This window comes from Chroicocephalus ridibundus, chromosome 6, assembly GCF_963924245.1.
Source record: "Chroicocephalus ridibundus chromosome 6, bChrRid1.1, whole genome shotgun sequence".
Classification (NCBI taxonomy): domain Eukaryota; kingdom Metazoa; phylum Chordata; class Aves; order Charadriiformes; family Laridae; genus Chroicocephalus; species Chroicocephalus ridibundus.
The window spans coordinates 16,097,420-16,124,030 of record NC_086289.1 but is presented as its reverse complement, the minus strand read 5'-3'; the positions used below and the strand labels follow the sequence as shown (position 1 = coordinate 16,124,030).

At 62.3% G+C, this 26,611-nt stretch overlaps 1 protein-coding gene across 1 annotated transcript in view; it reads left to right on the top strand.

Moving 5' to 3' along the window:
- The window catches only part of SLIT1 (slit guidance ligand 1), a 63,500-nt gene that overhangs the window by 32,796 nt on the left and 4,093 nt on the right, over positions 1-26,611 (top strand). The window contains exons 5-30 of the mRNA XM_063338977.1: positions 12,670-12,741; positions 12,876-12,947; positions 13,369-13,440; positions 13,746-13,909; positions 14,514-14,661; positions 15,174-15,245; positions 15,516-15,587; positions 15,701-15,772; positions 15,894-16,037; positions 16,172-16,335; positions 16,429-16,452; positions 16,850-16,994; positions 17,128-17,202; positions 17,943-18,086; positions 18,383-18,526; positions 18,646-18,812; positions 19,733-19,865; positions 20,724-20,792; positions 21,186-21,257; positions 21,466-21,537; positions 21,840-21,911; positions 23,475-23,638; positions 24,015-24,139; positions 24,361-24,458; positions 25,910-26,049; positions 26,412-26,505. Of these exons, the coding sequence (XP_063195047.1) occupies positions 12,670-12,741; positions 12,876-12,947; positions 13,369-13,440; positions 13,746-13,909; positions 14,514-14,661; positions 15,174-15,245; positions 15,516-15,587; positions 15,701-15,772; positions 15,894-16,037; positions 16,172-16,335; positions 16,429-16,452; positions 16,850-16,994; positions 17,128-17,202; positions 17,943-18,086; positions 18,383-18,526; positions 18,646-18,812; positions 19,733-19,865; positions 20,724-20,792; positions 21,186-21,257; positions 21,466-21,537; positions 21,840-21,911; positions 23,475-23,638; positions 24,015-24,139; positions 24,361-24,458; positions 25,910-26,049; positions 26,412-26,505 (2,790 nt within the window). The remainder of the gene's footprint in view (positions 1-12,669; positions 12,742-12,875; positions 12,948-13,368; positions 13,441-13,745; positions 13,910-14,513; positions 14,662-15,173; positions 15,246-15,515; positions 15,588-15,700; positions 15,773-15,893; positions 16,038-16,171; positions 16,336-16,428; positions 16,453-16,849; positions 16,995-17,127; positions 17,203-17,942; positions 18,087-18,382; positions 18,527-18,645; positions 18,813-19,732; positions 19,866-20,723; positions 20,793-21,185; positions 21,258-21,465; positions 21,538-21,839; positions 21,912-23,474; positions 23,639-24,014; positions 24,140-24,360; positions 24,459-25,909; positions 26,050-26,411; positions 26,506-26,611) is intronic.

The window sequence follows — 26,611 nt, the reverse complement described above, 5'->3', positions numbered from 1 at the left end:
CTCCCACGTATGCGTCTGCCCTGTTTTGGAACAGCTCTGGGATGCAGCGGGGTCAGTGCCGGTTGTCTGGACTCGGGGCGGCGTGTATCCATCCAGGGCTGTGCCGGGCTGTCCTCCTCCATGGAGTGGCTTTTCCCCATGGCAAGGACCATGCCCAGCCCGTGGTCCTGGCTGCAGCAGGACATCTCCCACCAGGGTTGGGTCTCTGGCCACTTTCTGCGAGGCCTGTGACATGCTTGTCTCCCAAACCTGGTATTTTTAATCTTGAAACCGAGCTGGGATCTGACAAAATATGAATCATCCAAGAGATGTAAGAGCGGGCCAGAGTCCCTGGCAGACTGGGGTGTATTTTTAGCCTGCACGTGTTGGAATTTGACTGTTTCTTAGTGAAAAAAAAAAAAAAAAAAAAAAAGAAAGAGGTTTTTAGATCTGAGCGCTTAGCTCTGGCCGTGCTGGGAGCCCTGCTACCACCTTCACAGTGCGCTGCCTGCCATGAAAATAAAGGTTTATTGGCAGCGTGGGAAGAAGGACGAGTGTCAGGCTGTGCTGCCTGTCCCTGTCCCCTGCCAGGAGCTGCAGGGTGCTGGCATGGGCACTTGCAGGTGACCGGGGGTTTGCTGCTCGCCCTTCTACTGGCCTGGGCCAGCAGTTGTGGCTTGGGGTAGCAACACCTGGAGCTGGTCACGGTTGGGACACAGGAGCAGGGGTGTCTCTGGGGGCACCAACACCCAAAGTTGCACCTATATCCCGACCATTCTGCCATGTTCTTGCACACATGCTGGCGATGGGTGGCACATATCCCTCCCCAGGCTGCTCTGAGATGATTCCTGCTGCGTCCTGTGGTGGGGTCCCAGCCCGTGATGCCCCTGCTGTGAGACTGGACTCCCCAACCACCCCCACCTCCCTCCGAGGGGGCTGATATCTGCTCATCTGCGCCTGCGTGGGTCTCTTCCCCTTGGCGGGGTTTGCAGCCAGGACCCCACTGTTCGGGAGATTTCATCCCCCCCTTTTATCTTGGCGGTTGGAAGCTGGGGAGCCGATAATGATGAAGGAGTGTAAATGTCAGCAGGAAACCAGCTTCAATCAGAACTGTTAAAAATAAACCCGCCAGGCCTGCTCTGGCAGGGGTAATCAGCCTCGGCGGCTCCTCTCCCCGGGTCCTAGAGCACAAGCAGCCAGACCACCCCAGCAGCCGCCCGGCAGGCTGGCTCTACCATCGGCAGATCTAGCCCCGGACAGCTTGGAGCTGGGAGGAGAGACCCCCCCCGAGCCGGACAGGGTGCAGGATCCCATTCCCTCTCCCCAGAGCACCCTGCCTCTTCCCTTAGCAGGAATTCCCACTGCAATCCCAGCTGGGCTTGAGCTATGTTTTAAATGGAAGAAAGGGGTGCGGAGGTGAGCTGGCGTGCATGTTTCTTCTTAGGGTTCCCCACGAGCTGTGTGCTCTGGCGTACTGTGGGTGATGGCAGTGTGATGCTCAACCTTCATGAAAACACCTGTGACTGTAGCTATCTCCTGGGAAATGCATCCTTCCCTTCCTGGCTCAGTTGGGCTGTGGCAGGAGACGCGGACATGCAGGTAACGCAGCCACTGGCTATACAGGCATGTCCGCAGGGCAGCGTCAGCCGTGGGCTCGCGGGGTGACAGAGAGGGTGTCCCCACCTGAAGTGAGATGCACTCGGAGCAGACAGGAGGTGTGTCATTAACCTCAGAGATAATTAACCTCGGGGCAGCTTGCAAAGGGGTGCGGGGCTGCTCCATCACTTGAGCTTTAACATGGAGGCTGAAGGTCTGTGTGAGACCCCCGTGGGCTCGGGGCCGGGGCTCCCTGGTCTGTGCCTTGCGGTCGGACACTGCTGCTGGGCTCACGGCTCCTCTGGGGCTCCATGTATGCGTGGGTCGGGGAAAAGCAGGAGGAGCACCCAAATGTGCCTCCAGCAACTCATTTCTGCCTCCCCAAAACAAGAAGGAGCTGTTGATGCCCAGCGCAGGCGAGGTCCGTGGGCGGCAGGGTTTGATGACCGTGGGGGCTGCAGCTGTACTAACTGCCTGCAGGCAGAGGCTTCCCCAGACTCACGGGGTGGTTTTGGGGTGGTTTTGTGCTGGGAGCTCTTCAAAGAGGTGCTGCAAGGAGGGAAACCCCTTGGGCTGGGGTGCAGCTCCCTGTGCCCCGTGGCACAGCCATGGCTGGGTGCTGCTCTCCCAACCCCCCTTGGGAGCGACGTTACCGGAGCAAGGGCAGCCCCAGCTTGGGCCCAGCCTTGTGGCAGGGCTTTCCTGCCCTTGCCAGCAGTTTTTATCCTGGCTTTGATGTGTGCCACAGGGGATGGAGTCTCTTTATCTGCTTGTTGGGTTTGCCTTGCTGTGCGCCCCTGCGCTCGGTTCCCATGCTTGGGCACTCTTGCAGCCTCACACTTGCTCTGCCCCGTTTCCCAGCCTCCTTTCCCAACGGACCCTGCTCCTATCAGGGCTGTTTCCTCCCAACCCTGTGTAAAATCACATCTCTTTTTCCAGCTGCTGATCTGGATTTGAGGTGTCCTGCTGGCTCCACCCTGGCTGCCAATGGGGGCTGATGCTTTTCACCCCGCGATGCATCTCCCACCTTGCATCCCACTGCTGGCTCTGTATTCACTCACGGGTGCTTTCAGGAAACCAGGCTATGAGATCCAGCCACCAATGGGGCAAGAGTTTTGCCCATCTTAGTGCTAGGGTTGAGTGTGACAAGCCTGAAGGACCTTTTGTCATGCCAGGGCATCTTGCCAAGTGACTCCAGCTGGGTCTTGCAAGGTTCAGCATGGATTTCAGAGCATCCTCCAGGCCAGAAGGAGTTTGCTTTAGCCCTTCCCAAAGCCCGGACCCAGGTTTTAGAGTTGGTATCCCATGACTTGCAAAGCTGAGGAGCAGTATCGCAGATCCATAGCATTGCTGCTTGGCTCACCAGCCTGCGCCAGATCTGGGACAGCCGGGACGCAATTCTCAGCTTGGCTCAGCCTCGTTCACACCTCGGAGGAATCCAGGAGGGCCGGCAGGGTTGGCTTCGCACTTATTAGCAATTAAAAGCCTCAGAGCCTGGGAGTGAATTAGCTCTGAGCTCAGCAGTGCCGCAAACCCAGGGGATGAGCCTGCTAACGAGAGCCACAGCCAGCTCCCCACAGGGCTCGGGGCTGGCTCGCCAGAAGAGCTATTTGCTTTTTCATTTACACCTTGGATGAGTGTTGCTGCATGGAGTTCGGGGTGTCTTCTCGGGCGCGAGCTGCCAGGCAGGGAGCACGCGCCGTGTGCTGGAGAGTCCAAGGCTTCCCGGCACACAGGGCTGGAGCCCGGCACCTCTCCTGGCATGGCATGGTACCGTCACCCAGCAGGGCCCTCCGTGCATGGCGGGGCGAGGGGAGATTGACTGTGTCCTAACCTAGCCTGCGTGTGAGGGTCTTGCTGTGGCACGCTGCCATCTGCCAGAGGTAGAGCCATGTGTGGTCCAGCAAATCCCCACCGCCACCCCCCGGCTTGCTCTGCCCCAAGCTCTGGAGCTGCTGGGCTGCGGTACCCGGATTGCTGGGCACCCTGTGACATGCTGGCTCCGTGGGTGCTGGGATGATGCTCTGCCGTGGGCAGTGGTTTCCCTCTCCAAGGGGAGAGCAGGAGGGCGGTGAGCCGAGGGGGGGTTTGGGGGGAGGCTGTGCAGCCCCAGGGAAAGGGATGGCTCCGCGCCTTTGAGTGCAGCGTGTCGGGAACATGCTGGGAATGAGCCGGGCAATGCAAATGTGGAGCAGGTAGGTGCGCAGGCTGGAAGGTAGCGTGGGAGCTGGAAAGAAAACATGCTTTGGTGGAGGGTTTCGCAGGGATTTCCCGCTACTCAAGGGCGAAACAGAAGCAAAAAACATGAAAGGCGGGAGAAGAACAAGCTTGCTGAACAGCAGGGCGGAGGGGACTTGGAGGTGGTGAAAAGCGGGGATGGAGAGAAGCAGGAGGCCACACAGGGATGGGGCTGCCGGCTGGGTGCCTTGGCTGCCGGTGGCAGTAGGACACAGAGGCCGTGAGCCGGGCAGGGGCAGTTTTAACACCCGGTGTCTATCCAGACACTTGCTGGAGGGGACCTGCCTTCATCCAGCGATCGGTGGGAGCTGGGGAGGACGTGTCAGACACACAGCAGGTCCCTTTGCAGGCGGTGGCAGGTCGGCTGCTCCTGCGTGTGCGCTGCAGGACACCCCTCTGCCCACCCCGGCCTCTGCCAGACCGCAGGGCGCTGGGCGCAGCAGGTGCTGCTGCTCTCTCGAGGCACTTCGGGATGCTGGGGAGCTGGTGGCGATGCCTTGGCCTCACGTTGGCTCCCCTTCCCGCAGATAACAAGGTTGCAGGAACAAAGGGACAGTGCGGGGAGGGGGCGGTGACAGGCACGCAGGGTTTGCAGCTTGTTATTTCACTTGTGTTTCCATTAAAGCTGCTGCTTTTAACTTGTTTCCGTCTCTGAAGAGGCTCCAGGGTGGGTGGCAGATGCTTTATTCCCCCTCTCTCCCACCCTCCCCTCTTTTCCTTGGCTAGCTCCCCTTGTTCCCATAGCATCCCCCTTCCCACGGAGGCCGAGTCCCGCGGCTCTGGCTTTGCAGCGCAGCCCACGCCGGAGCCGTTCCTTGCTGGAGCTGGACCGGAGCCACGGCACAGGCGCTGCCCTGCGCGGAGAGCTTCTCGGCAAAGCCCGGCTCCTGCAAACGCCCTTCCCGTGCAGATCATCCCTCTCACGATGGACGTTGCTTGTCCCCGACTTCCCCCGCGACCAAACACGGGGCTGCTGGTGTCACCTGTGGTGCACGCACCCACGGGCATCCCCGGTGCACCCCCTCGGCATACGCAGGCACCGTGGTGGCACTAGTGCTCCAGTAAGGACAGCGTCCCGGGTCATGGCCCCGGTCAGCAGCGTCCCTTTGAAGCCGCTGAGATTTATGCCTGCCCTGAAATGTTTTGCTAAATCAGCACCACCGTGCTGGGGCTGGGACTCTTCTCGCTAACTGTTGCCACGAGCATATGGTGCATTTTACACACGCTCTGCTCGGCTGTCCGAGCAACAAACCTCTCCAGCTTTAATGTTTTGAGAAGCATCTGCATCTCCCGGGAGGGAAGGGGCCGGGGCTGGAGCCTGGGGTCAGCACGGCACTTTGGGAAGCCTTTCCCAGCAGAGGAGCAGCGGGAAGCATTGCTCCCCAGGCTGGCAGTGTTCACCTTTAGTCTTTGCCGTGTGTACGTGGTGGGGACGGGCAGAATTTGTTGATCGGGCTTGTGTCGCTGAGGTCTGTGGTCTGAGACACTCAGCACGACATCATGATGTCTAGCAGTGTGTTGCCTTGCTCCAGCAAAGGATGGTTTCATCCTTATATATATGTGGGCCTGGCAAGGATGAGCTCTGACCCATCACTTTCGCGGATACTAAGATAACAAGAAATGTTACTGCAAAAAACCTCAAGTGGGGATGGGGTCGCCTATCCTAAGGGAAGGGGTTATTTATTGCTGCTTGGACCTCGGTGGCTGTGACCTGGTGTGTCATCCTGCCCACCAAGCGGTGCTGAGGACTGTGGTCCCTTCGGGAGGACTGTCCCACAGCCAGGAATCACATCACCCCCCCACGGGTGGTGTGTGAGCAGGTGATGGACGTGACGGGTACGTGGCCCTTGCACAGGCGAGGGGACCCCCAGAGTCTGTGCGACTCAGAGCACAGGGACCCTGCAACACGCAGGTGGGGACATGAGCCCCATTTTCCGGCTGGGCTGGGGTAGAGGCATGCACAAAACTGCATATAGAGGCCAGACTCCCCATGCCACCCAGGAGCAATGAGCCCTGCACAGGGCAGGAGAGGCCAGCAGTGGCTTTCAGGCTGCTGTGGTGGCTAGAAGGAGGATGCCTGGACCTCCTCATCTCTAGGGCCCCTGTAGGGACACCTCCCTGCCTTTGCACAGTACTTCACTGAGAGAGACGTCTCCTGTGCTGCATAGAGGTTGTTGCCACCATCCTTGTCCCCTCTGGCTGCACCACCTCCGTGCACCCTGTCCCCATTACCCACCAAGGCTGTCTGGGTCAGGAGGCAGTTTCTGTGGCTGCAGGTTGCGGTCTCCCCCAGCACGCTGCGGGCTGCGGCACCCGGAGCCAGGAGGATAATGAGATCTTAATAGTCCAATTATATCCCATCGATTTACTCAGCACGTAATTGTTGGCGGCTGGGGCTGCCTGATGAAGCGCTCGCTCCGGCTGCCAGCGGGGAGGGCTGTGCCGCGCCGCCCAGCCTGCGATGCTCCTCGCAGCAACCAGCTGTTCCCCCTTGAGCCGCCGCAGGAGCAGCCCCCGACTCGCTGTGTCCCCCCCAGCAGGAGGGTCAGGGACAAGAGTGGCAGGCAGAGACTGCAGCGGGGACCCTGGCACCCTGCCCTGGCTGGGTGGGGGGTGCCGGCAGCGGGCTGACCCCGGGCTGACATCCCCCCCGCTGCTCTGGGGAGCAGAAGGATTGTACATCTCTGCCTCCCACTAAAACAGGCTGACAGCAGAAGTGGCTCCTGCTGGGTGACAGTCCCTGCCAGCTGAGCGGTGGCTGAGCCATCGGCCATGCCTGGCAGCCTGCACCGAGCAGTGTGGTGACTATCAGAGGGGAGCCTCGCTGGTCCCCTGGCAGCAGAAGGTGGCTCCCGAGCATCCACGTGCAAGTGTTCCTCACTGCAGCACGGCATTGCGGGTGCATCTCTGCATTTTCTTCTATTCATTTCCCTTTTGAGCTGGTTGTGGCTGGGAGCCCCACGCACCAACAACACCTAATTTGGAGGAGTCACTTAGCTGTGATTTTAAGCCTGCCTTCGTGATTGTGCCAGTCATCCCTTGTTCTGGTGTTGTGAAAAGCAGCGGGTAATGTTCCCTTTCCCCCTCACAGTGCTGCTTTGGACCCTGTCCCATTCCTGGGGCATTCCTGCCATTTCCAGAGACCCCACGATCTCTTTCCGGAGTGGCAGGGGCTCGCGCTGAGCCCACCGTGCTGCACCCTGGCTTGTTGGCACCCACGCAAACCCCGTCAGCCCCAGGGGCTGGGGTCACAGCAGGTATCAGGCAGCAGCAGGCAGGGCGCAGGCTCCCCGTGGCCTCGGGGATGGCGCGGTGAGGCAGGGGCAGAGGGGGTGGGAGGTCTGTCTCGTCCCCCTCAGCGAGGATAGAGCGGTGCCGGCAGCTGGGCCGGCGGAGCCCATTAAAAATCAAACAGCCTGACGTAATGCTAGGGGCACACCATGGGAGCCTGAACCTGAGACGGGGTCCTGCTCACACCAGCACTGGGGACCGGGGCAGGTGACATGGTGGACAAAACCCTGCCTTATTCCCCCGGCACCCTGCTAATGCAGCAGCAGGGCAGCTGCCCCCACCCTCTGGCAAGCAGCTCCCCTCCGGGACACCCCTCCTTGGGCTCTGGGTCCTTGCAGCACTCGTGTCCATCACCTCGAGTGGATTGTGTGGCTGGGACACGTGGGTGACGCTTGTTTCCCCCATCGTGGTGCAGCCTCTCCTCCCCTGCAGCAAGAAATGGGACTGCAAAACCCCCGGGGGGGCTCTGGGCTGTCGGCCACGAATGCAAGCGCTGATTAGTCTATCGATCTTGAGTAATGCGGGAGTCTTTCTGTCCCTTCACGCTCGCCCTTGTCACCTGTCAGGTGGTGGAGGCCGTGGTGTGAACAGCCGTGCCGGGGGGGCAGCCCCGGCTCTGCCCGTCCCTCTGCCCTGGTCAGGCTGTGCTGGGACAAACAGCATGTGTGGCGTGACCCAAGGGACACCGAGCTGCTTAGTAGCTGCTGGTCCTTGCTGGTTAGTCCCTGGCAGGCCCTTTGGCTTGCGGAGATGCCGGCTGCATGCTGGCACAGCCTCCTCCGGCATGGCGCCAGCGAGGCGAGGCTGGGATCCAGGGAGCACCTATCCCAGACCAAAATCCCAGTGCTCAGAGCTGCGTGGCTTTGGTTGGGAGGGCAGCTGCCTCGTCTGCTCGAGACTTAGAAGAGGGTTGTTGTGGCCAAGCTGGTGCCTGCAGTGGCTGGTCCCAGCGCCAGTGGAGTGGAGATGCTGGGGGAAGCGTGGGAGCATCTTCATCGTGGGAGCAACAGCCTGGCAGCAGCTGAAGGATTAACGCCTTTGACCTGCCCCAGTGAAAAGGAGAGGGTCTGGGAGGATGCTAATAAGTTTCCAGTGTGGAAGCTGGGGAGGAAACAAATTAAAGGGGAGAGCAACCCCCTGTGTTTCACCTGCCTGGAGCCGGCAGCCAATCCTGGGTGTGCGGGTGCTGCCGGGGTGGAAAACTGCTCGCCTGCCTCAGCGTGTCTCCACATCCCTTGCTGGCATGGCTGGGACACGACATGGGCTGCAACTTTCACCTGGACGGAGGTGCCCTGGTGGCTACCGAGGCCAGGCGAGAGGGACCTTCTCACCGCTGGCAGAGCCACCCCAGCGATGCTGCCAAGCCGGGCTGCCTGGCGAGGGGAACGCTGTACCGGAGGGCTGCCAGGCCGCCCCAGCGCTCTTGGCAGGCAGCGGGGGGCTCGGAGGACGCGGGGCCAGCGCCGCCGGGAAGCAATTACCTCCCCGCTGCGTCCGGCCCTAATCCCCTCAACGCGGCGCGCGAGGAGCCGGCTCGCCAAACAAGGCTCAATCAGGTTAAAGTGTGAAGTCAGGATTAGCCGAAAGAATGAGAGCGTGGTAATAGCCCCGGCCTCCCCGCCTGGCCGCCGCGGCCCCCTCCTTCCCGCCCGCCCTCCGGCCCGCCGGGCTCTTGCCGGAGAGATTAAGGCTGCCGGGGTTTGTTTGCCTGAGTGGGCTCCCCACTGGGAAGCCATGTCGAACAGTTTTGCTCGGGTGCCCCGCTAAGTGCCGGGCAGGGCGGCGCGCTGGGGGGTTGGCTCCCGCCGCCGAGCCCCTGCCAGCCCTGGGGGAGCCGTGTCCCCAGTGCCTGGCTCCTCGCCGAGGCTCCCCGGGGATCGGCGGCGGCAGCGGTGGGGCAGGGGCTGCCAGCAGAGCCAGCGGCGGGGGCACCTCCTGATCCGCAGCATGTATTGCACCAGCAGCCATCATGCACACGGTGGGGAAGATCCAAGCAGGAAAGTGTCCAAAATCACAGTCCCTGACCACCACCGTCCTCCACGCTGCCCAGCCGGAGCCGGGTTGTGTGGTTGTAGCTTAGCCATAAGGCTTTTGGGGGACGTGGAAGGAAGGCTGGCGCCCTCCTTCTCCCCGTGGCACAGCCATGGGTTTGGGGCTGGCTGCTGCTAATTAACAGGCATCTGCTGGGTCAGAAATCCCTGCGGGAGATGCGCCTGGGGACAGAAGGGGTCTGGGATGGGACTGGGCCAGGAAGGGGTGGAAATGCAGTGGGTACCCAGGGAGCAAGCGGGCGCCCTGCTTGGCAGACAGGCTGCTGAGAGCTTCCCCCTGGGACATACACATGTGCTCCGGCCTCCCCGCAGGGTCTGCCCGGGGTGTTGGCAGACCGATGTCCCACTCTGTCCTCTGGCACTTGCAGGGAGGAGGCTGCGCATCCCCCATTGCTTGCTCACCCCCCCTCATCTGTCCCCCTTTGCACCCCCGGGACCACCGCAGCCCTCTGCACCCTGTGCCCAGTGGGGACAAACTCCAGCCACGTGGTCCCTGCGGCGCGGGTGGTGCCGTGGATGGGCCGTCTGCTTGAGCATCCCCTCGGATTGAATACCCAGGAATGCTTAAACTTGGAGCTTTAGGAAAATACCTGGAAATGAAACCAGAAAGGGCGTCTATGACAGCGGGGCAGGGGCTGCTTTCTTTCCCCCTCCTCTGTCCGTGCCCATCCGCTGGCTAGCCCCCAGCGGGACTGTTGGATGCCTCAGCGCTCACGGTCACTTGCTGGCACTCTGCACGTGATGGCAACAACATGCTTGTATTTGGCGGGGTGCGAGGTGGCACCGGCGCAGCCGCTGAGGGTGCCGCAAGCCGCGTGGCGGAGCGAGGAGAAGCCGTGCCATCTGCTGTTGCTTCGGCGCCAAAGTGTAAAGCAAACATAGCTGGGAGCTATGAAACACCAGGAGGGAAGGGGACGTGCCTTGTTCCAATGCCGGGGCCTGAGGATCCCGCAGGCAAAGCATGTGTTTGTCCTGGTGTCGTCAGCTGTGTAACCCTGCCGGCGATGTAAGCCCGCTGCCGGGGGCCTTGCTGAAACCCCTCGCATCCAGCGTCTGTCCCTCTTGGCTTCGGTACCCCCAACGGCAGCACTTCATCGGTGACTGTCACAAAAAGCTGTGAAGGGGAGAAGCCTCGCAAAGTCAGTTGCAACCTTCTAGCGGCGTTTCCCTCGCGAGCTGTAAGTGAGCAGCTTGCAGACAGACGCCGGGGTTTACTCCCTGGGCGCGCCGGGACTCCCATGTGCTGCGAGCGGAGGAACACGAGCAAGGTCTCCGTGGGGGAACCAGACAAGCTGCAGGCAGCGCCAGAGCTGGGAGCGGGGTGCAGAGCACCGAAGCCCGGTGGGTGCTCCCACGCTTGGCCCCGCTGCGACCGGTTGTCCTGGTTTGAGGTAAAACAGAACCAACCGACAGAGCATCTGTCGTCGGCCAGTTTGGCCAAAAATCACGACGGCGGTTTAATGTTGGAGGGCGGGCAGCTGCCAAGAGGGAGCGCCGTGCATTGAATGCATTGCTAGGAAGAGCGGTGAACTTCGTCTGGGGGTTTCCAGAGGGTTTTCTAGGGGATTCCTTCTTCTAGGAGACAAAGAGGATAAATGGGGATTTGGGGTGATTCTGCGTTTTTTCTGAAAGGTCATCGCCATTCCTTGGGGTCGCTGGGCTCATCGCGTCCCCGGCAGACGATGGGGAGAAGGCGTTTGCATCTGAAGCGGTGCTGGGGTGTTGGGGGTTGCTGCAGGTGTCGGGTCCATCCCCTTTGGAGGCGACCCCGATCCCTTTCCGGGGGGGAGCTCGACCCAGAGCCCTGGGAAGGGCTGGAGCTACCTGGGCCGCGGGGAACAGGCAGCGCAGGCAGCGCAGGCAGCGCAGGCAGCGCAGGCAGGGCAGCCTGGCAGTGCCCCCCCGCGGGTAGCGATGAAACTGCGCCTGCTGCGCTCCTGGCTGCTGGCAGGGAAGCCGGGCTTCACCCTGCCCGGCAGCTCGGGCCCTTCCAGGAGCGGCGTCTCCCTTCCTCTGCCCCAGCAATGGTGGTTTTCCAGCCGGGTTTGGTTCCCCAGGAGCAACCCAGAGTGATGCACCAGCTCCTGCTCCCTGCATACGGTGCCAGGGCGATGCACCAGCCCCTGTCCCCTGCACACGAAGTGTGCAGGGGACAGGGGCTGGTGCATCGCCCTGGCACCGTATGGCAGCTCGTTGGTGGCTGGGCATCTCACCGGAGGGCTGGGCAAGACCACCCTCCTCGATTATTTTTTTCTCCTCGTACATCCCTGCAAGCGATGCTGGTGCTTCCCCCAGGGAACGTTTCCCCGCCGGGGCAGCGAAGCTTTCGGATGGGGTGACGTGCCGATTTGGAGACGTCCAGGTCTTTTGTAAGCAGCTTTGTGGGCGACGCTGAGCCCATTTTCTGGAGGAAATGGGGGCACGGGGAGGAGTGCGGGGTGCTGTGGCTCCATCCTGACCCAGCCCTGGGATATCAGTAGTGGACAGGCTTCGTTATGTTGAAGCAGAGGTGATGAGCACGGAGTGCGAAATATTGGCATTCAGGGATGCCTCGAACCACCTCTTGGGGCTGGGATGGGGGTGTCTGCGTGGCCTGTGTAACACTGGGGAGTGCTTAATCCATGCAAGTTGCCCTGGTCCTGCTCCTCACTCACCCATGGACTTGCTGCATAGGACAAATGCCGCACCGTGCCTCAGTTTCCCTGTGCCAGGAGGGAGCTGGGGACTTGGCCTCCTGTCCCATGGGTGGCTGGAGCGGGGCTGTGCTGGCGTGGGGCTGGAGGCAGGCGATGCAGGTGCCTGCGGAGCTCAGAGGAGCTCCTGACCTTTGGGGTGAGGAGGAACGGCAGCATGGGAGCCATGGGCCACAAATACGATAGGCAGGTCACCTGAGAATGGGGTGGGCTGAGCTGGTCCACCCCGACCCTACTTTGCAGTGAGATTTTTGGCCTTCATGGTAGTTAAAAGCCAGCCCGGGCACAGCAGGGGATCTGACCCGCTGCCAGCCCTGCAAACACAGAGCCCGCACCGGCCCAGCACGCCCCGGCATTGCAGAGCGAGTGATTACAGGGACGGTGCCGTGTAGTGATGAAGTAATTAATGACCCGATTATTTGTGCCCTCTGAAGTGCGGGGCAGGCTCCATGGGAATGCCTGCTGGAACCACCAAGTGTAATTACCAGTTAATCAGCAGGGACCTGTAATTATAGCAGTCACAGGGTATTTAAGTATGGAGGGTTTTCCCAGAGCTGTGTCCTGCTGCTCTGCTTATCAGAGCTAGGGACAGTGGTGCCCAGGGACCTCCAGACACTTGCAGCCACCATGGGTGGAGCCAGACTCGCCTCGGGACAGACAGCAGGGCAGTGGGTAACCACGGAGCCAAATTACAGTTTCCCAGAGCCCGTCAAGGATCACTGAGTGCCGGGACATGCCGCTGCCTATGGATGCCCTGGTCCCATTGAGCATCATGCTTTGCAGGCACTGCTCATTTTCTTTCCCACCTCTTTCTTCTGCAGGGACCTGAGTGAGAACTTCATCCAGGCCATCCCCAGGAAAGCTTTCCGTGGAGCCACTGACCTCAAGAATCTGTGAGTCCTGGCAGGGATGGGCAGGGGTGCCCGAGGGAGTTTGGGGTCAGGTCCAGTGGCAGGAGGCATCAGGAGCCACTGGTCGCTCTCTGCCTGGGCTGTCCCACAACGCTTCCTCCATCTTTCTCCCGCAGGCAACTGGACAAGAACCAGATCAGCTGCATCGAGGATGGGGCTTTCCGTGCCCTGCGGGGGCTGGAGGTCCTGTAAGTGGCCAGGGGCCAGCTGGAGCCTCCAGCCCACAAGCCCCGTGTGGGGTGAGGTTGTCCCTGGGTGCTCCTCACTCAGGGACATCCTCAGCGTGCCATCTCTCCCTGTCCCCAAGGAAGGGCTGAGCAGGGGCTGGGTACCACTGCTGCAGAGCTGTGCTGCAGGGCCTGATCCTGCCCCAGGGTTACAGCTGGCTGCAGCTGGATGTGGAGGGAAGAAGCCTGGAAAGGGCAGCAAGCCCTGCCCGGGGAGTTTGGGCTGTCCCCATCCCTCGCCTCTCCATCCATCCACCCTGTGCTGGGGGGTGGGTGGGTGGGTGAGTGCTGTTGCTCCCGGGGGTTTGGTGCCACCTGGACTGTCTCACACTCCCATTTGCAACCTGTCCCCCCTGACCTGCCCCTCTCTGCCTTCCCGCAGGACCCTGAATAACAACAATATCACTTCCATCCCTGTGTCCAGCTTCAACCACATGCCCAAGCTGCGGACGTTGTGAGTGCTGGGGCTGTGGGGGCGGGAGGGTCCCCCCAGGCTAAAGCGGGATGTCCCTAGCTCTGCTGACAGTGCCGGCAGCTCAGCAGTGCCAGGACGGTACTGTGGGGAGGGGATGGAGGGGACACCCCTGAAGAGTGTCCCCGGGCACTGCCAAGCAAGGTGGCTTTGGCAAATGGCACAGATGCTCTCAGGCTCCTTCGTGTCACCCTCTGTGTGCCCTCAGCTTTAGTATGAGCTGGGCTGGGGCACTGGGGGGGTCAGGAGCCATCCTGTGGCCACTGACTGCCCTGTCACCCCCGCAGCCGCCTGCACTCCAACCACCTCTTCTGCGACTGCCACCTGGCCTGGCTCTCGCAGTGGCTGCGCCAGCGTCCCACCATCGGGCTCTTCACCCAGTGTGCCGCTCCAGCCCAGCTCCGCGGCCTCAACGTGGCCGAGATCCAGAAGAACGAGTTCAGCTGCTCCGGTAAGGGGAACCGGGGAGGTGGCAGGTGGCAGGGAAGGGACACGGGTAGGGGGGACAAACCCTCTCTGCTCCCTGCCACATGCCCCAGCTCAGAGCCTGGATGCATGCCCGGGGCTTGGCTCAGGTCAGCACTGTCCCTTGTGAGGGGACAACATGGGGACAACACCACCCGATCATAGAATCATAGAATCATAGAATCATAGGGTTGGAAGGGACCTCTGGAGATCATCTAGTCCAACCCCCCTGCCAGAGCAGGGTCACCTAGAGCAGGTTACACAGGAACATGTCCAGGTGGGTTTTGAATGTCTCCAGAGTTGGAGACTCCACCACCTCTCTGGGCAGCCTGTTCCAGTGCTCTGCCAGTGTGACAGAGGGAGTGCATCAGTGTGTCAGTGTGACAAAGGGAGTGCATCAGTGTGTGCCCTTGGAGCTGTGTGCCTTTTGCACAGGGCTGGGGCGCACCAGGACCTTGTGCACCTGCTCAAGGGTGCCACGAGCTGTCCCAGCACGCTGAGCTGTCACCAGGGTCCCTTCCTTGGGGTGCTGCCACCCGCCCGCCCTGCCCAGCTCTTTGCAATTCCCATGCTGGCTGCTTCCCCGGCAGGACAAACGGACGCAGCACGTGCCCAGCTCTGCAGCTTGTCCTCTGGCTCCTGCCCGGCCATGTGCACGTGCAGCAACGGCATCGTGGACTGTCGGGGCAAGGGGCTGACGGCCATCCCCGCCAACCTGCCCGAGACCATGACGGAGATGTGAGTACGGCCCCACACCGTCACCACCGGGCTCTGGGTGGCTCTGGGAAGCAGCGGGGACAGGGGGGCAAGCCCCAGAGTTCATCCACCCCACGGGGCGGCAGGCCTTCCTTGCCCTTCTCCCATGCTGCCCAGATTTAGCCCTGGATTTAGCTGCATTAAAAATGTAAATAGAGAAATAATCTCCTTAGGGGAATCCAATTACGGTGCAAAGCCCCCACTGGGACGGTGCGCAAAGCACATGGGAGGCAGCAGCCACCCCCAGACCCAGGGTGCTGGGGGGGAGGATGTGGTCTCCCCACCCCATCCAGTGCGGTCCACCCCGCCATGGCACCTCTCCCTGCTGGAGAAAGCCCTGACCACAGCCTGCAAGTTGTCCCTGGGGCGAATGGTGATGCTCTGGTGGGGTAACTTACTGCAAGCCTGGGGGTCTTGCAGCCCCCCAGCCCTGTCAGTGGGGTGCTGGGGCTCGGCCAGCCCTACACACTCATCTCTCCTCCTTCTCCTTGCAGACGACTGGAGCTCAATGGCATCAAGTCCATCCCCCCGGGCGCCTTCTCCCCCTACAAGAAGCTGCGGAGGATGTAAGTGTGCAGCCCCTACCAGCTCACCCTGAACCCCAGCACCCTTCACCCTGCCGGCCACTGCTGTGAGCCCGCAGCCCCCTACTCCGACGGGCACGGGACACTTGCTGTGACATGGGTGCCCCGCGTGGCAGCACTGGGATGGGGTCTCAGATACCCCCAGCTCTGTATATCGGGTGCTGGGGGTGGTCCCAGGGACCCAGCGGGAGGATGGGGGCACGTGGGGTGAGAGAAGAGGGGACCAGGCCACCTTCTCCCTTTGGGTTTCAGAGACCTGAGCAACAACCAGATCTCGGAGATCGCCCCTGACGCCTTCCAGGGGCTGCGCTCGCTGAACTCGCTGTAAGTACCCGCACCGGGAATGTGTGGGGTGGTGTGGGGTGGACGTCACACCCCCTGAACCGTGCCCCACACCGCTGCCTCACATTTCTCTCACACCAGCCTTTCTCTCCCAGGGTGCTGTACGGCAACAAGATCACGGACCTCCCCAAGGGTGTCTTCGGGGGACTTTTTGCCCTGCAGCTGCTGTAAGGCACCGGTGGCTGGGTGGGATGCTCTGCAGGGACACCAGGAAGCAGTGCTGAGGTCCCCAGCCCCCATGGTGCAGGGGAGGGGGACCCCAGCCTTACTGTCCCCCCTCCCTGACAGGCTCCTCAACGCCAACAAGATCAACTGTGTGCGGGCAGACGCCTTCCAGGACCTGCAGAACCTCTCGCTGCTCTCGCTCTACGACAACAAGATCCAGAGCCTGGCCAAGGGCACCTTCACCTCCCTGCGAGCCATCCAGACCCTGTGAGTGCCCACGCCGGCTCCGATGCCTGGGAGGGAGGGTGCCTGGGGGGGGAGCAACTCGGCGGGTAGCCAGGGCTGGAGCTGGCGGTCACCCGCTGTCCCCGGTGGCGGGTCACCCGCTGTCCCTGGCGCAGGCACCTGGCCCAGAACCCCTTCGTCTGCGACTGCAACCTGAAGTGGCTGGCAGACTTCCTCCGCGCCAACCCCATCGAGACCAGCGGTGCCCGCTGTGCCAGCCCCCGGCGCCTGGCCAACAAGCGCATCGGCCAGATCAAGAGCAAGAAGTTTCGCTGCTCGGGTGAGAGCTGTGCCCGTCCCTGTCACCGGGGCCCTGCCCAGCCTGGAGTCCCTGTGCTCAGGGTGCTGATGTGCTGCTTTTTTTTCTCCCCAGCCAAAGAGCAGTATTTCATCCCAGGTAAGAGGAGGAGCCACACCGGTTCCCTGCTGCATTTCCCATCGTTTCTGGTTGCGGAGCTCCCAGGCGCTGCGCTAAAAGCGCTGGGTACCAGGATGTGTTGTGGTGTCTCCCATCGTGCTGTTATCCGGATGGGCACAGAGGTGTCCCCAGGGTCTGGCTCTGGTTGCAGGAGGGGAGAGGGTGGTGGGCAGCACAGCCACCCCACGTATCCAGGACAAATATCCCTGTGGATAAGCTGCTTTGGGCATGGAGAGGAGTACAGTGGCTGGGATGAGGGGAGCTGGGGAGGAGACGGAGGCTGGCTGGGGGTGTGGGAGGGTCGGAGAAGGGGAGGGCAGGTGCAGCCCCCCTGCCTCTGCCCGTGGGAGCCCACGCTGCCCTCGCCGGCGCGCAGGGACGGAGGATTACCAGCTGAACAGCGAGTGCAACAGCGACGTGATCTGCCCCCCGAAGTGCCGCTGCGAATCCAGCGTGGTCGAATGCTCCAACCTGAAGCTCACCAAGATCCCCGAGCGCATCCCGCAGTCCACGGCCGAGCTGTAAGAGCCTCCTCCCTCCCACGCTGCTTTCCCTCCTGCAGCCGGAGCATCCCTGGGGTTTGGCTCAGGGTTTGGTCTGTGCCAGGCCCTTCGCAGCCATCTCCTGAGCTCTTTGCCATGCCACCCACCCCAGGCGCCTGAACAACAACGAAATCTCTGTCCTGGAGGCTACCGGCATCTTCAAGAAACTCCCGCATCTGAAGAAAATGTGAGCATCGGGCAGGCACAGCCCCGTCAGGAGTGCCCGGGGGTCGGGAAGGCACATGGGGGCCTGATGCCAGGGCAGCCTGGGGTGTGAAATGGGGGGCATGTCTTGACCTGAGGGTCCCCCACAGGATTGGGCATCACGGGGTGCTCAGTGGGACCTGGGGGAGGCAGGGTTCAGGATGAGGTCGGGGCAGAGCCCCCCGTCCCAGCCTGCTTTCCCTTCTCTGACTGTGTCCAGTTCGGGGCTCCCCGGTTCAAGAAGGACAGGGATCTCCTGGAGAGGGTACAGCAAAGGGCTGCCAAGATGATTAGGAGATTGGAACACCTCTCTTATGAAGAAAGGCTGAGGGCTTTGGGTCTTTTTAGTCTGGAAAAAAGACGACTGAGGGGGGATCTTATCAACGCTTATAAATACTTAAAGGGTGGGTGTCAGGAGGATGGGACCAGGATCTTTTCAGTGGTGCCCAGGGACAGGACAAGAGGTAACGGGCACAAACTTGAGCATAGGAAGTTCCACCTAAACATGAGGAGAAACTTCTTTACTTTGAGGGTGGCAGAGCACTGGAACAGGCTGCCCAGAGAGGTGGTGGAGTCTCCAACTCTGGAGATGTTCAAAACCCACCTGGACGCGTTCCTGTGCAACCTGCTCTGGGTGACCCTGCTCTGGCAGGGGGGTGGGACTAGATGATCTCCAGAGGTCCCTTCCAACCCTGACCATTCTGTGATTCTGTGACTCTGCAGCAACCTCAGCAACAACAAGGTGTCAGAGATCGAGGACGGGGCATTCGAGGGGGCATCCTCCGTCAGCGAGCTGCACCTCACCGTCAACCAGCTGGAGTCGGTGCGGAGCGGCATGTTCAGGGGCCTGGATGGGCTGAGGACCCTGTGAGTCCCCACTCTGCCGTGGGCACGGGGACGGGGACATCCCTGCTCCTTGCTCCCCTGCCCTGCCTGTGCTGCCGGGCTGGTCTGCGCCACTGCAGGGCCAGCTCAGGAGTGCCTTACCCATCTGCTGGCTGTATCCAGAGCTGGGGGGGGCAGGTTTTGGCTGCTCACGGACTGCCTCAGGCTCATCCTGCTGCCCGGCAGCGATGTGGGCACAGCCTGGGCACTGCCGAGGTGGGTTTCCCCTGTGGCACCCACCTGGGTCATTAGGTGCCCTCACCCCCTTCCCTCCGCAGGATGCTGAGGAACAACCGCATCAGCTGCATCCACAACGACAGCTTCACGGGGCTGCGCAACGTCCGCCTGCTCTCCCTGTACGACAACCAGATCAGCACCATCGCGCCGGGCGCCTTCGACACGCTGCAGTCCCTCTCCACGCTGTACGTCTCCGGGCCATCCCTTGCGGGGGGATGCTCCCAGGCTGTCCCCATGGCGGCGGGGGGGCTGGAGGGGGTCCGCTTGCCTGCCAGCTGCTCAGGTGATGCCCTCCCATGTGCAGGAACCTGCTCGCCAACCCCTTCAACTGCAACTGCCAGCTGGCCTGGCTGGGGGACTGGCTACGCAAGAGGAAGATCGTGACAGGGAACCCGCGGTGCCAAAACCCCGACTTCCTCCGGCAGATCCCGCTCCAGGACGTGGCTTTCCCCGACTTCAGGTGTGAGGAAGGTAACTCACGGGCCCCGCGGCGCTGAGGGCAAGGGGGGACCGGGCTGCTCCCCATCCCTGCTCCCGGGATGTCCGGCAGTGCCCTGCGGCAAGCTGGTAGCTCGAGGGGTCCCTCAGCCCATTAACACCCTCCTCTAACGATGCATGACTTTCCCCTCGTGGTACCCAGCCCTTTGGGCTGCACTCAAATACCCACAAGCTGCTCTGAAGCTGGGAGAGAAGTTTTCACCCATTGCAAACCCACCGGGATTCATCCTGCTCCTTCCTCTCCCAGCCCTGCACACACGCCGGAGCCGGGCAGACGGAGCTGGCGGAGAGTGCATGTGTTGAGAGAAAAGCCTTTTTTAAATTTTTTTTTTTTTTTTTTAATTTAGAACAGCTTTTTGAGCCCTCTGGAAAATATTTACAAACAAATCATCGTTTCTTCTGCTTTCCCTCCTCCACCACGTCAAAGCCTGAAGGGCTGCATCCTGCGCCTTTCCTGGTGGTGCGAGATAACATACGGTCGTCCCGGGGACGCCTCTCCCGCAGGAGCCCAGCGCCGCAGCGGGGAAGAGGGAGCAATGCCGGCTCCTCTGGCTGCTCGGTGCAGGCACCGCTCCCTCCAGCCCGTGTCTGGGAGGAGGAGGATATTTCAGGAGGATTTGCAGCGCATCCTTCCTCTGCGCCCTCCCCTCCGCCATCTCTGTCACTGCATTTTTGCTTGAGAATGGTGGAAATCAGCCTTGAGCCGGCTGGTTGCATCCATCCCGGTTTCTGGGCACAGCACCCTGCTTTGGGGGCGAGGGGAGATGGTCGGCATGGATGCTGGACACTCGAGGAGAGCAGACCCGGGCGGGCGCAAGGCACCAAGTCCAGCCTCATGCGGTGCCCAAAGGGCTGGACCTCGGCGACTTTGTGTCTTCCTGTGCCCGGTGCAGGTCAGGAGGAGACCAGCTGCGTCCCCCGGCCCCAGTGCCCGCAGGAGTGCACCTGCCTCGACACCGTCGTCCGCTGCAGCAACAAACACCTCAAGGCTCTGCCCAAGGGGATCCCCAAGAACGTCACGGAGCTGTGAGTGCCGGGCGGCTGCCCAGGCTCATCCCCCTGATTTCCAGCGAGTTCGTAGCTCCGGGCGGGGGTTGCTGGGGTTGGGGCAGAGACGCACCCTCATCCTGGCCGGAGCGGGACCCCTACCCAGCCTGCCATCAGCAACAGGGATGGGGCCACCCTGCCTCTGCCAGCTCCTCGGCCCCTCTCTGCCATCACCTCTCACCACGGCTGCAGGGATGCTCTTGGCAGCTCCAAGCACATGGGAAGTGGGACGTAGTTTGCCTGGGGTCAGCCCCGCATCACCGTGGGTGTCAGGGAGGTACCCAAGCAGCCGTGCCAGGTCTGGGTTTGCGGGCACCACGGTGCCCATCGCTGTGCAAGGGGCTCTGCACCCGACTGGGATGAGGGATGGCAGCAAGTCCTGTGTAGGGGGGGTGTAGGCACTGGTTGTGCACATATGTATATATATACCACCCCCTCACACCCCCGCGCTGTCTGGCACACCCCTCCTCTCTCTGCATCCTCCGCTCTCTCTCACACATGCCTAGGGAACAGTTACGGCCGCCCACGCTCACATCGGATGTGTAAACGCAGCACATGGCTGGCTGCGCTCGCGCACGCAGGCTGTGGGGAGGCTGCCCCCGGGGACCCACATGCAGAGCCCCCGGGTGGACTATTGCGCACACACACCAGCTCCTCCGCCAGCCCAGGGGTCCCCCGAGAGCCCCGTGGGGCCTGGGTGCTGGGAGGGAGGTGATGCTGGAGATGCTCCTTGCAGCCCAAAGTCCATAGGGATGTCTGCGCGGGAGAAATGGGAGGGCGGAGAGAGGGACCTCCTGCTTCTTCACCACTCCGAGGTGCTTTCGTTCTTCCTTGCAGCTACCTGGATGGAAACCAATTCACTCAGGTCCCAGGGCAGCTCTCCACCTTCAAGTACCTGCAGCTTGTGTAAGTAGCCAGCAGCAGGAGCGCAGGCAGCCGGTCCCTCTGCTGGGACCTGTGGGTGAAGACAGGGGCTGTGCCAGCGGTGCCTGATCCTGAGGAGGGGCCTGGCAGTGGCAGGGACCCCCAACAGCCCTCTGTGTCCCCCCTCTGCTCTGGGACACATCTGGCTGGCAGTGATGCTCAGCCCCCAGGTGCTCACAGCCTCCGCTGGGGCTGGGCATGGGGCAGAGGGGAGACAGTGGCATTGCTGCCATCACCCTGTGTGAGAGCCCTGCTGCTCCCTTGGGGACCCTGCCATGCTGCTGCTCGCACCCCATTGCAGCTGAGCAGATGGGGGGGGCAGTGAGGGGAGATGGGGCCCAGCTGGCCCCAACCCCTGGGGTTTCTGTTTTCCAGTGATCTGAGCAACAACAAGATCAGCTCCCTCAGCAACTCCTCCTTCACCAACATGAGCCAGCTCACCACCCTGTAAGTGCGGTCCCTGCGGCGTTGTTCCTAAGGGACTTCGAAGGCGGGGGGTGCTGGGGACACCAGGGTCTCCCTGCTCCTCCTGGGCGAAGCTGTGGTTTGAGCCGGAGCCGATGTGTGGGGTGTCAGGGGGTGGCTGGGGGGAGTGTGCAGCAATGCCCACAGCAGTGCCCCCGGTGCTGTGTTGCCTCCTCCTTCCCTTCCGCAGGATCCTCAGCTACAACTCCCTGCAGTGCATCCCTCCACTCGCCTTCGAGGGCCTCCGCTCCCTCCGGCTGCTGTAAGTACCCGCCCGTAGCCCTGCTCACAGCCCCCCCCGGCCCCTTCCCTACTGCTGCCTGTGGTCCCGTGTCCCTGTGCCTGCTCGGAGCTGGGGACAGAAAGGGTACAGGCTGGAGGAGGGGCAAGGGGAGATGCATCAGCCTCTCAGAGCAGGTGGTGCTTTTGCAACAGTGACAGTGTGGTGGGGTCCGGCTCTGCCACCCATGCCTGGACCCGTGGGGCAGGGGCAGCCGAGGTGGCCGTGGTCCTTGCTGCCCACCCCGGAGCCGTGGAGGTCACAGGACCCTCTGTTCTCTGCAGGTCTCTCCATGGCAATGACATCTCCAGCCTCCCCGAGGGCATCTTTGCAGACGTCACCTCCTTGTCCCACCTGTGAGTATCTCCCACTCCGCAGGGCGCAGGGCTGGATACAGGCTCGGGAGACCTTTAAAATCCATGGGGCTGAGCCCAGCTTCTCTGGGGGCTGAGCCGCCTCCTCTCCCCTTCTTTGGGCCGGGACCTGGAGCAGCCTTTGTGGGTCATTGCCATGCCATGCCTGCCCTCCCCTGCCTCAGCCCCCAGGTCCAGGCGTGCAGCTGAGCCTCCCAGTGCTGCTGGGGTGACACCATGATCCTTACTGGAGGTGGTGTGGGGTCCCCCCAACCTTGCCAGGTCCCTGGGTCCCCTAACATGTAGGTCAAGCCATGCAAGGTGCTGGCGTGGCCATGGGTCAGTGGGGGCTGCCCTGACCCGTGCTGGTGTGTCGTTAGCCTCCTGCCAGGGTGCAGCAGCCCTCCCAAATCTGTCATCAAGCATCCTCCTGCCGGTGCCGATGTTCCAGACCCTCTTTGAGGGAACCTGTACCCCAGGAGCACAGCCCTGTACCCACCGCCCGGAGCGGGGGTTCAGCGTTGTTCCCAGTGACTTTTCAGTCCCCTCCCTGTCCCTGCTAAGCCATCCCCACCCACTTGCCAGTGGCCAGTCCTGCTCCTGGCAGGGATCTCAGGCTGTTCCTCCAGCCTGCAGACAGCATCTTGATTTCCAATCCTGGCCTCCCTGTGTTTTTTGGGAGAAGCAGCACCACTCTGTCTGGTCTTCCCTGGCTCTTCGCCCATTTCCCTTGCCGAAGAGCTGCGCTGCCTTTGCCGCTGCCAGTCGGTGCTGCTGGTTCCCGCAGGGCTGAGCTGTGTCACCAGCCGGCGCTGTCGGTGCTGTAGGACCAGGTTTGTCAGCCCCAGCGGATCTGCCATCCCCACCGCCCTCCTTCCGGGCTGCCGTCTCCGTCCTTCGTCACAGGTGTGGGTCGCGCTGGCCCTCCATCGCCGCTGACCTTAGCAGTGAAGGAGGATGCAAAGAGGCATCCAGCTCCTCAGCCTCCCACAGCATCCGCTGCTCCCTGCCCTGCTCTGCTGTGGAGCAGAGCATCCCTCCCTCCTCCTCCTCCTCTCTCGGAGCAATTCCTTGCTCTCCCCTGATGCTGTCCCCGCGAGCTCTGGCCGTGACCCGCTCCCGTGTCCCTGCCCCACAGGCTTGTGCGGCAGAGCCCAGGCTGACCCCGCAGCTCCTGTGCAATGGTCCGGTTGTTTCTGCACGGCCTCAAGGTGCTTCGCTCGGTTTGTGCTGGGCTCAGGCAGCTTCACCCGAGTGCTGGAGAAGATCTCCCGAGGATTTCTGTGTGGGCAGCGGGGGAGAGCCCCAGCAGGGAGCCAAGGGGCACCGCGTGGGCTATGGGGCTGGCAGCAGGGTGGTCTAATGGGGCAGCGGTGTGGGGCGGTGTGCCCCAGTCCTCCCACCACAGGCAGGACCGCTGGTGGGTGCAGAAATGGAAGAGCACTGGGTCCCCCCATCAAGTGGCAGCCCAGCCACGTGACAAGAGTTGTGTCCAGTCCCAAGGTCTCGGAGCCTGGTTCCCTCCGTGGGGCAGTGGGTGCAGCTTTGCCCTTCCTCCTCCTGCAGAGCCATCGGGGCCAACCCCCTGTACTGCAGCTGCAACCTGCGCTGGCTCTCCAGCTGGGTCAAGACGGGGTACAAGGAGCCAGGCATTGCCCGCTGTGCCGGGCCCCCCGACATGGAAGGCAAGCTGCTGCTCACCACCCCTGCCAAGAAGTTCGAGTGCCAAGGTGAGAGGTGCCCACACCATCCATCTGTCCGTCCGTCCCCTCCTCAGGCAGGGCATCAGGCGGGAAGGGGAGCCAGGCTGCTGCCTTCCCCGCACCCGGCAGAGTGATGCTCCATGAGTCTGGGGGACTCTGGCATTTCATCTGTTGTGGAGGAGGGGGACTGGGTCGCTTCTGTCCACTTACCTGGCTGGTGGCACGTTCCTGGTGACTGAGCAAGCACGTGGCTGTCCCATTGCCTGGCGCACAGCCCCGCGGCAGGGCAGGCTCTCCTCCCAGCCACGGCTGGGGCTCTGCCTGCCATGTCAGTGCCCACAAATGGATGCCTCCCCATCACTCCCCCCGCTGAATGGTCATCTCTGCGCCTCCTGTCCTGCAGGCCCGCCTGCCCTGAGCGTCCAGGCCAAGTGCAACCCCTGCCTCTCCAGCCCCTGCCAGAACCAGGGCACTTGCCACAACGACCCCCTCAGCTTCTACCGTTGTGCCTGCCCCAGTGGCTACAAGGTACCCTGGTCCCGGGGTTCTCCAGCGCAGGGGGACCCATCCCTGCAGAGGGGAAGGGGGCAGCGTGGGGGGTCTGCTGTGCCCCTGGGGTTTGCTGCCTGCAGGACTGTCCCTGGTCCCTGCACACTGCAGTGCCCTGACGAGCGGGACAGGGCAGGGGGAGTGGGACACGGTGCTGTGGCACCCTCCTCGCTCCCACCTCTCCCTCTTTCTTTCCCCAGGGCAGGGACTGCGAGGTGGCACTCAGTGGCTGCTCCTCCAACCCCTGTGCCAACGGGGGGACCTGCCAGCCCCAGGAGGGGGAAGGAGCCGGGTTCAGGTGAGTGCTGGACGGGAACCCACGAAAGACGGGTGTTTGGGCAGCGGCGTGGAGCCCCGGCATCCCACGGAGAGAAAGCCTGGTGCTGCTTTCCCCTCCTGTGTGCTTCCCGGGGCTTGTAGCTGGGATATTGCGTTCACCCGGCAGCTCCTGCCCACGCTGCCTGCTCTCTGCAGCCCTGCTGCTCCTCCTCCTCCTCCTTACGAGTCTTAGGAGGAGTGGCTGAGGGAGCTGGGGTTGTTCAGCCTGGGGAAAAGGAGGCTGAGGGGAGACCTTCTCGCTCTCTACAACTGCCTGAAAGGAGGCTGTAGCCGGTGGGGGTTTGTCTCTTCTCCCAAGTGACAGGCAATAGGACAAGAGGAAACAGCCTCAAGTTGTGCCGGGGGAGGTTTAGACTGGATATTAGGAAAAATTTTCACACTGAAAGGGTTATCAAGCGTTGGAACAGGCTGCCCAGGGAAGAGGTTGAGTCACCGTCCCTGGAGGGATTTAAAAGACGGGTAGACACAGCGCTTAGAGATATGGTTTAGTGGTGGGTTTTGTCAGTGTTACGTTGATGGTTGGACTCGATGATCTGAAAGGTCCCTTCCAACCTTGGCAATTCCATGATTCTCTGATTCCTGCCCACGCAGCACCAGCAGGGCTGAACTGAAAGAGATTTAGATTGGATATCAGGAAGAAATTCTTTCCTGTGAGGGTGGTGAGACCCTGGCCCAGGTTGCCCAGGGAAGTTGTGGATGCCCCATCCCTGGAGGTGTTCAAGACCAGGCTGGATGGGGCTTTGAGCAGCCTGGTCTAGTGGGAGGTGTCCCTGCCCAGGGCAGGGGGTTTGGAACTAGATGATCTTTAAGGTCCCTTCCAACCCGAACCATTCTGTGTGATTCTGTGTGATGGCTCCACTTGCCCGTGCCCCGTGGCCCTGCAGGCTCCTGGGATGGGGACATGGGGGGAGAGGGGGTCCCGCCACCACGGGAGGTATGGGGAGGCAGAGGGCAGCGGGATTTGGGGCTGGGATCCAGCTGACTGTGGGATGGGGCGGGATGCAGCCCTGGGTTTGCTGCCGCTCCCTGCAGGGCTGCTGTGCCCCCACGCAACCCTCGCTACCCTGAACGCTTCAGGCCGTTCCGGGAACCGAGGTGCAATTAGCGGCTGAAAATAGCTGGCGGGCCGGGGGCGAGGAGGTGGGATGCGCAACCGCCCGGCCCCCTGCGCTGAGTGGCCTCTCAGCCCGTTGTCGTGGCAACTCAGCATCCTCGCCGTGCGCTCCCCGTGGGGCTGCGGGCTGCCACCCTCCCTGTGCCCAGTGCCGGGCAGGGGGGCACCGAACCCTGCTCCCCGCAGCCTCTGGGCGTGCATGCTGCGCCGACAAAATTTTTGCCGGCGTTTCTGGAGGAAACATCCCGAAATGCTGCATTTCCCACCCCCTGACGCTGCCCCGTGCCCTGCGGCAGGTGCCTGTGCCCAGTGGGCTTCGAGGGCCCCAGCTGCCATGCCACCAGCAACCCCTGCAAGGAGCACAGATGCGAAAACGGGGGGTCCTGCCTGCCCGGCGCCACCAACTACACCTGCCTGTGCCCTGCCCACTACACAGGTACCCGGAATGAGGGCTGGCCGGCCCCAAACCTTGCGGGGCTGGCAGAGGGATGTGCTTCTCCCTTCCCACCGATGAGGGCTAATAGCTTCTCTACCTGCTGTCCCGGTGCCCATCACCGTGGCCTCTGGGCTCCTCTGGGCCTCAAGTTTGGCTACGCCCAGCTGAGCCCCCATGCCCTGGGATGCCTTCGCTCCCTGGCTGGGGCGAGGGCTGCCTCCGGCAGAGCCCTCCACCTGTGGCAGCGCGAGCTGCCGGCTTGATGGTTGCCTGCCTTGAGCTGAGCCCACGGGGTCCGGGGCTGCCCCTCCGGTCCCGGAGCTGCTGGGCACCCCCTGGCACCCCATCTTCTGCCTCTCCAGGGGATTTCTGTGAGCAGCCGCCGGATTTCTGCTCGGCCGATCTCAGCCCCTGCCAGCATGGCTCCACCTGCATCTCCACCAGCCAGGGGCCTAGGTGAGCCCCCCCCACTCCCCAAACCGCTTTCTCCTGGCTGCCTGGTGGGGGAGATTTGCTTTTTGGGGGGCTGCAGCTTTTAGGCTGGCCAGGGGGTACAGGGAAG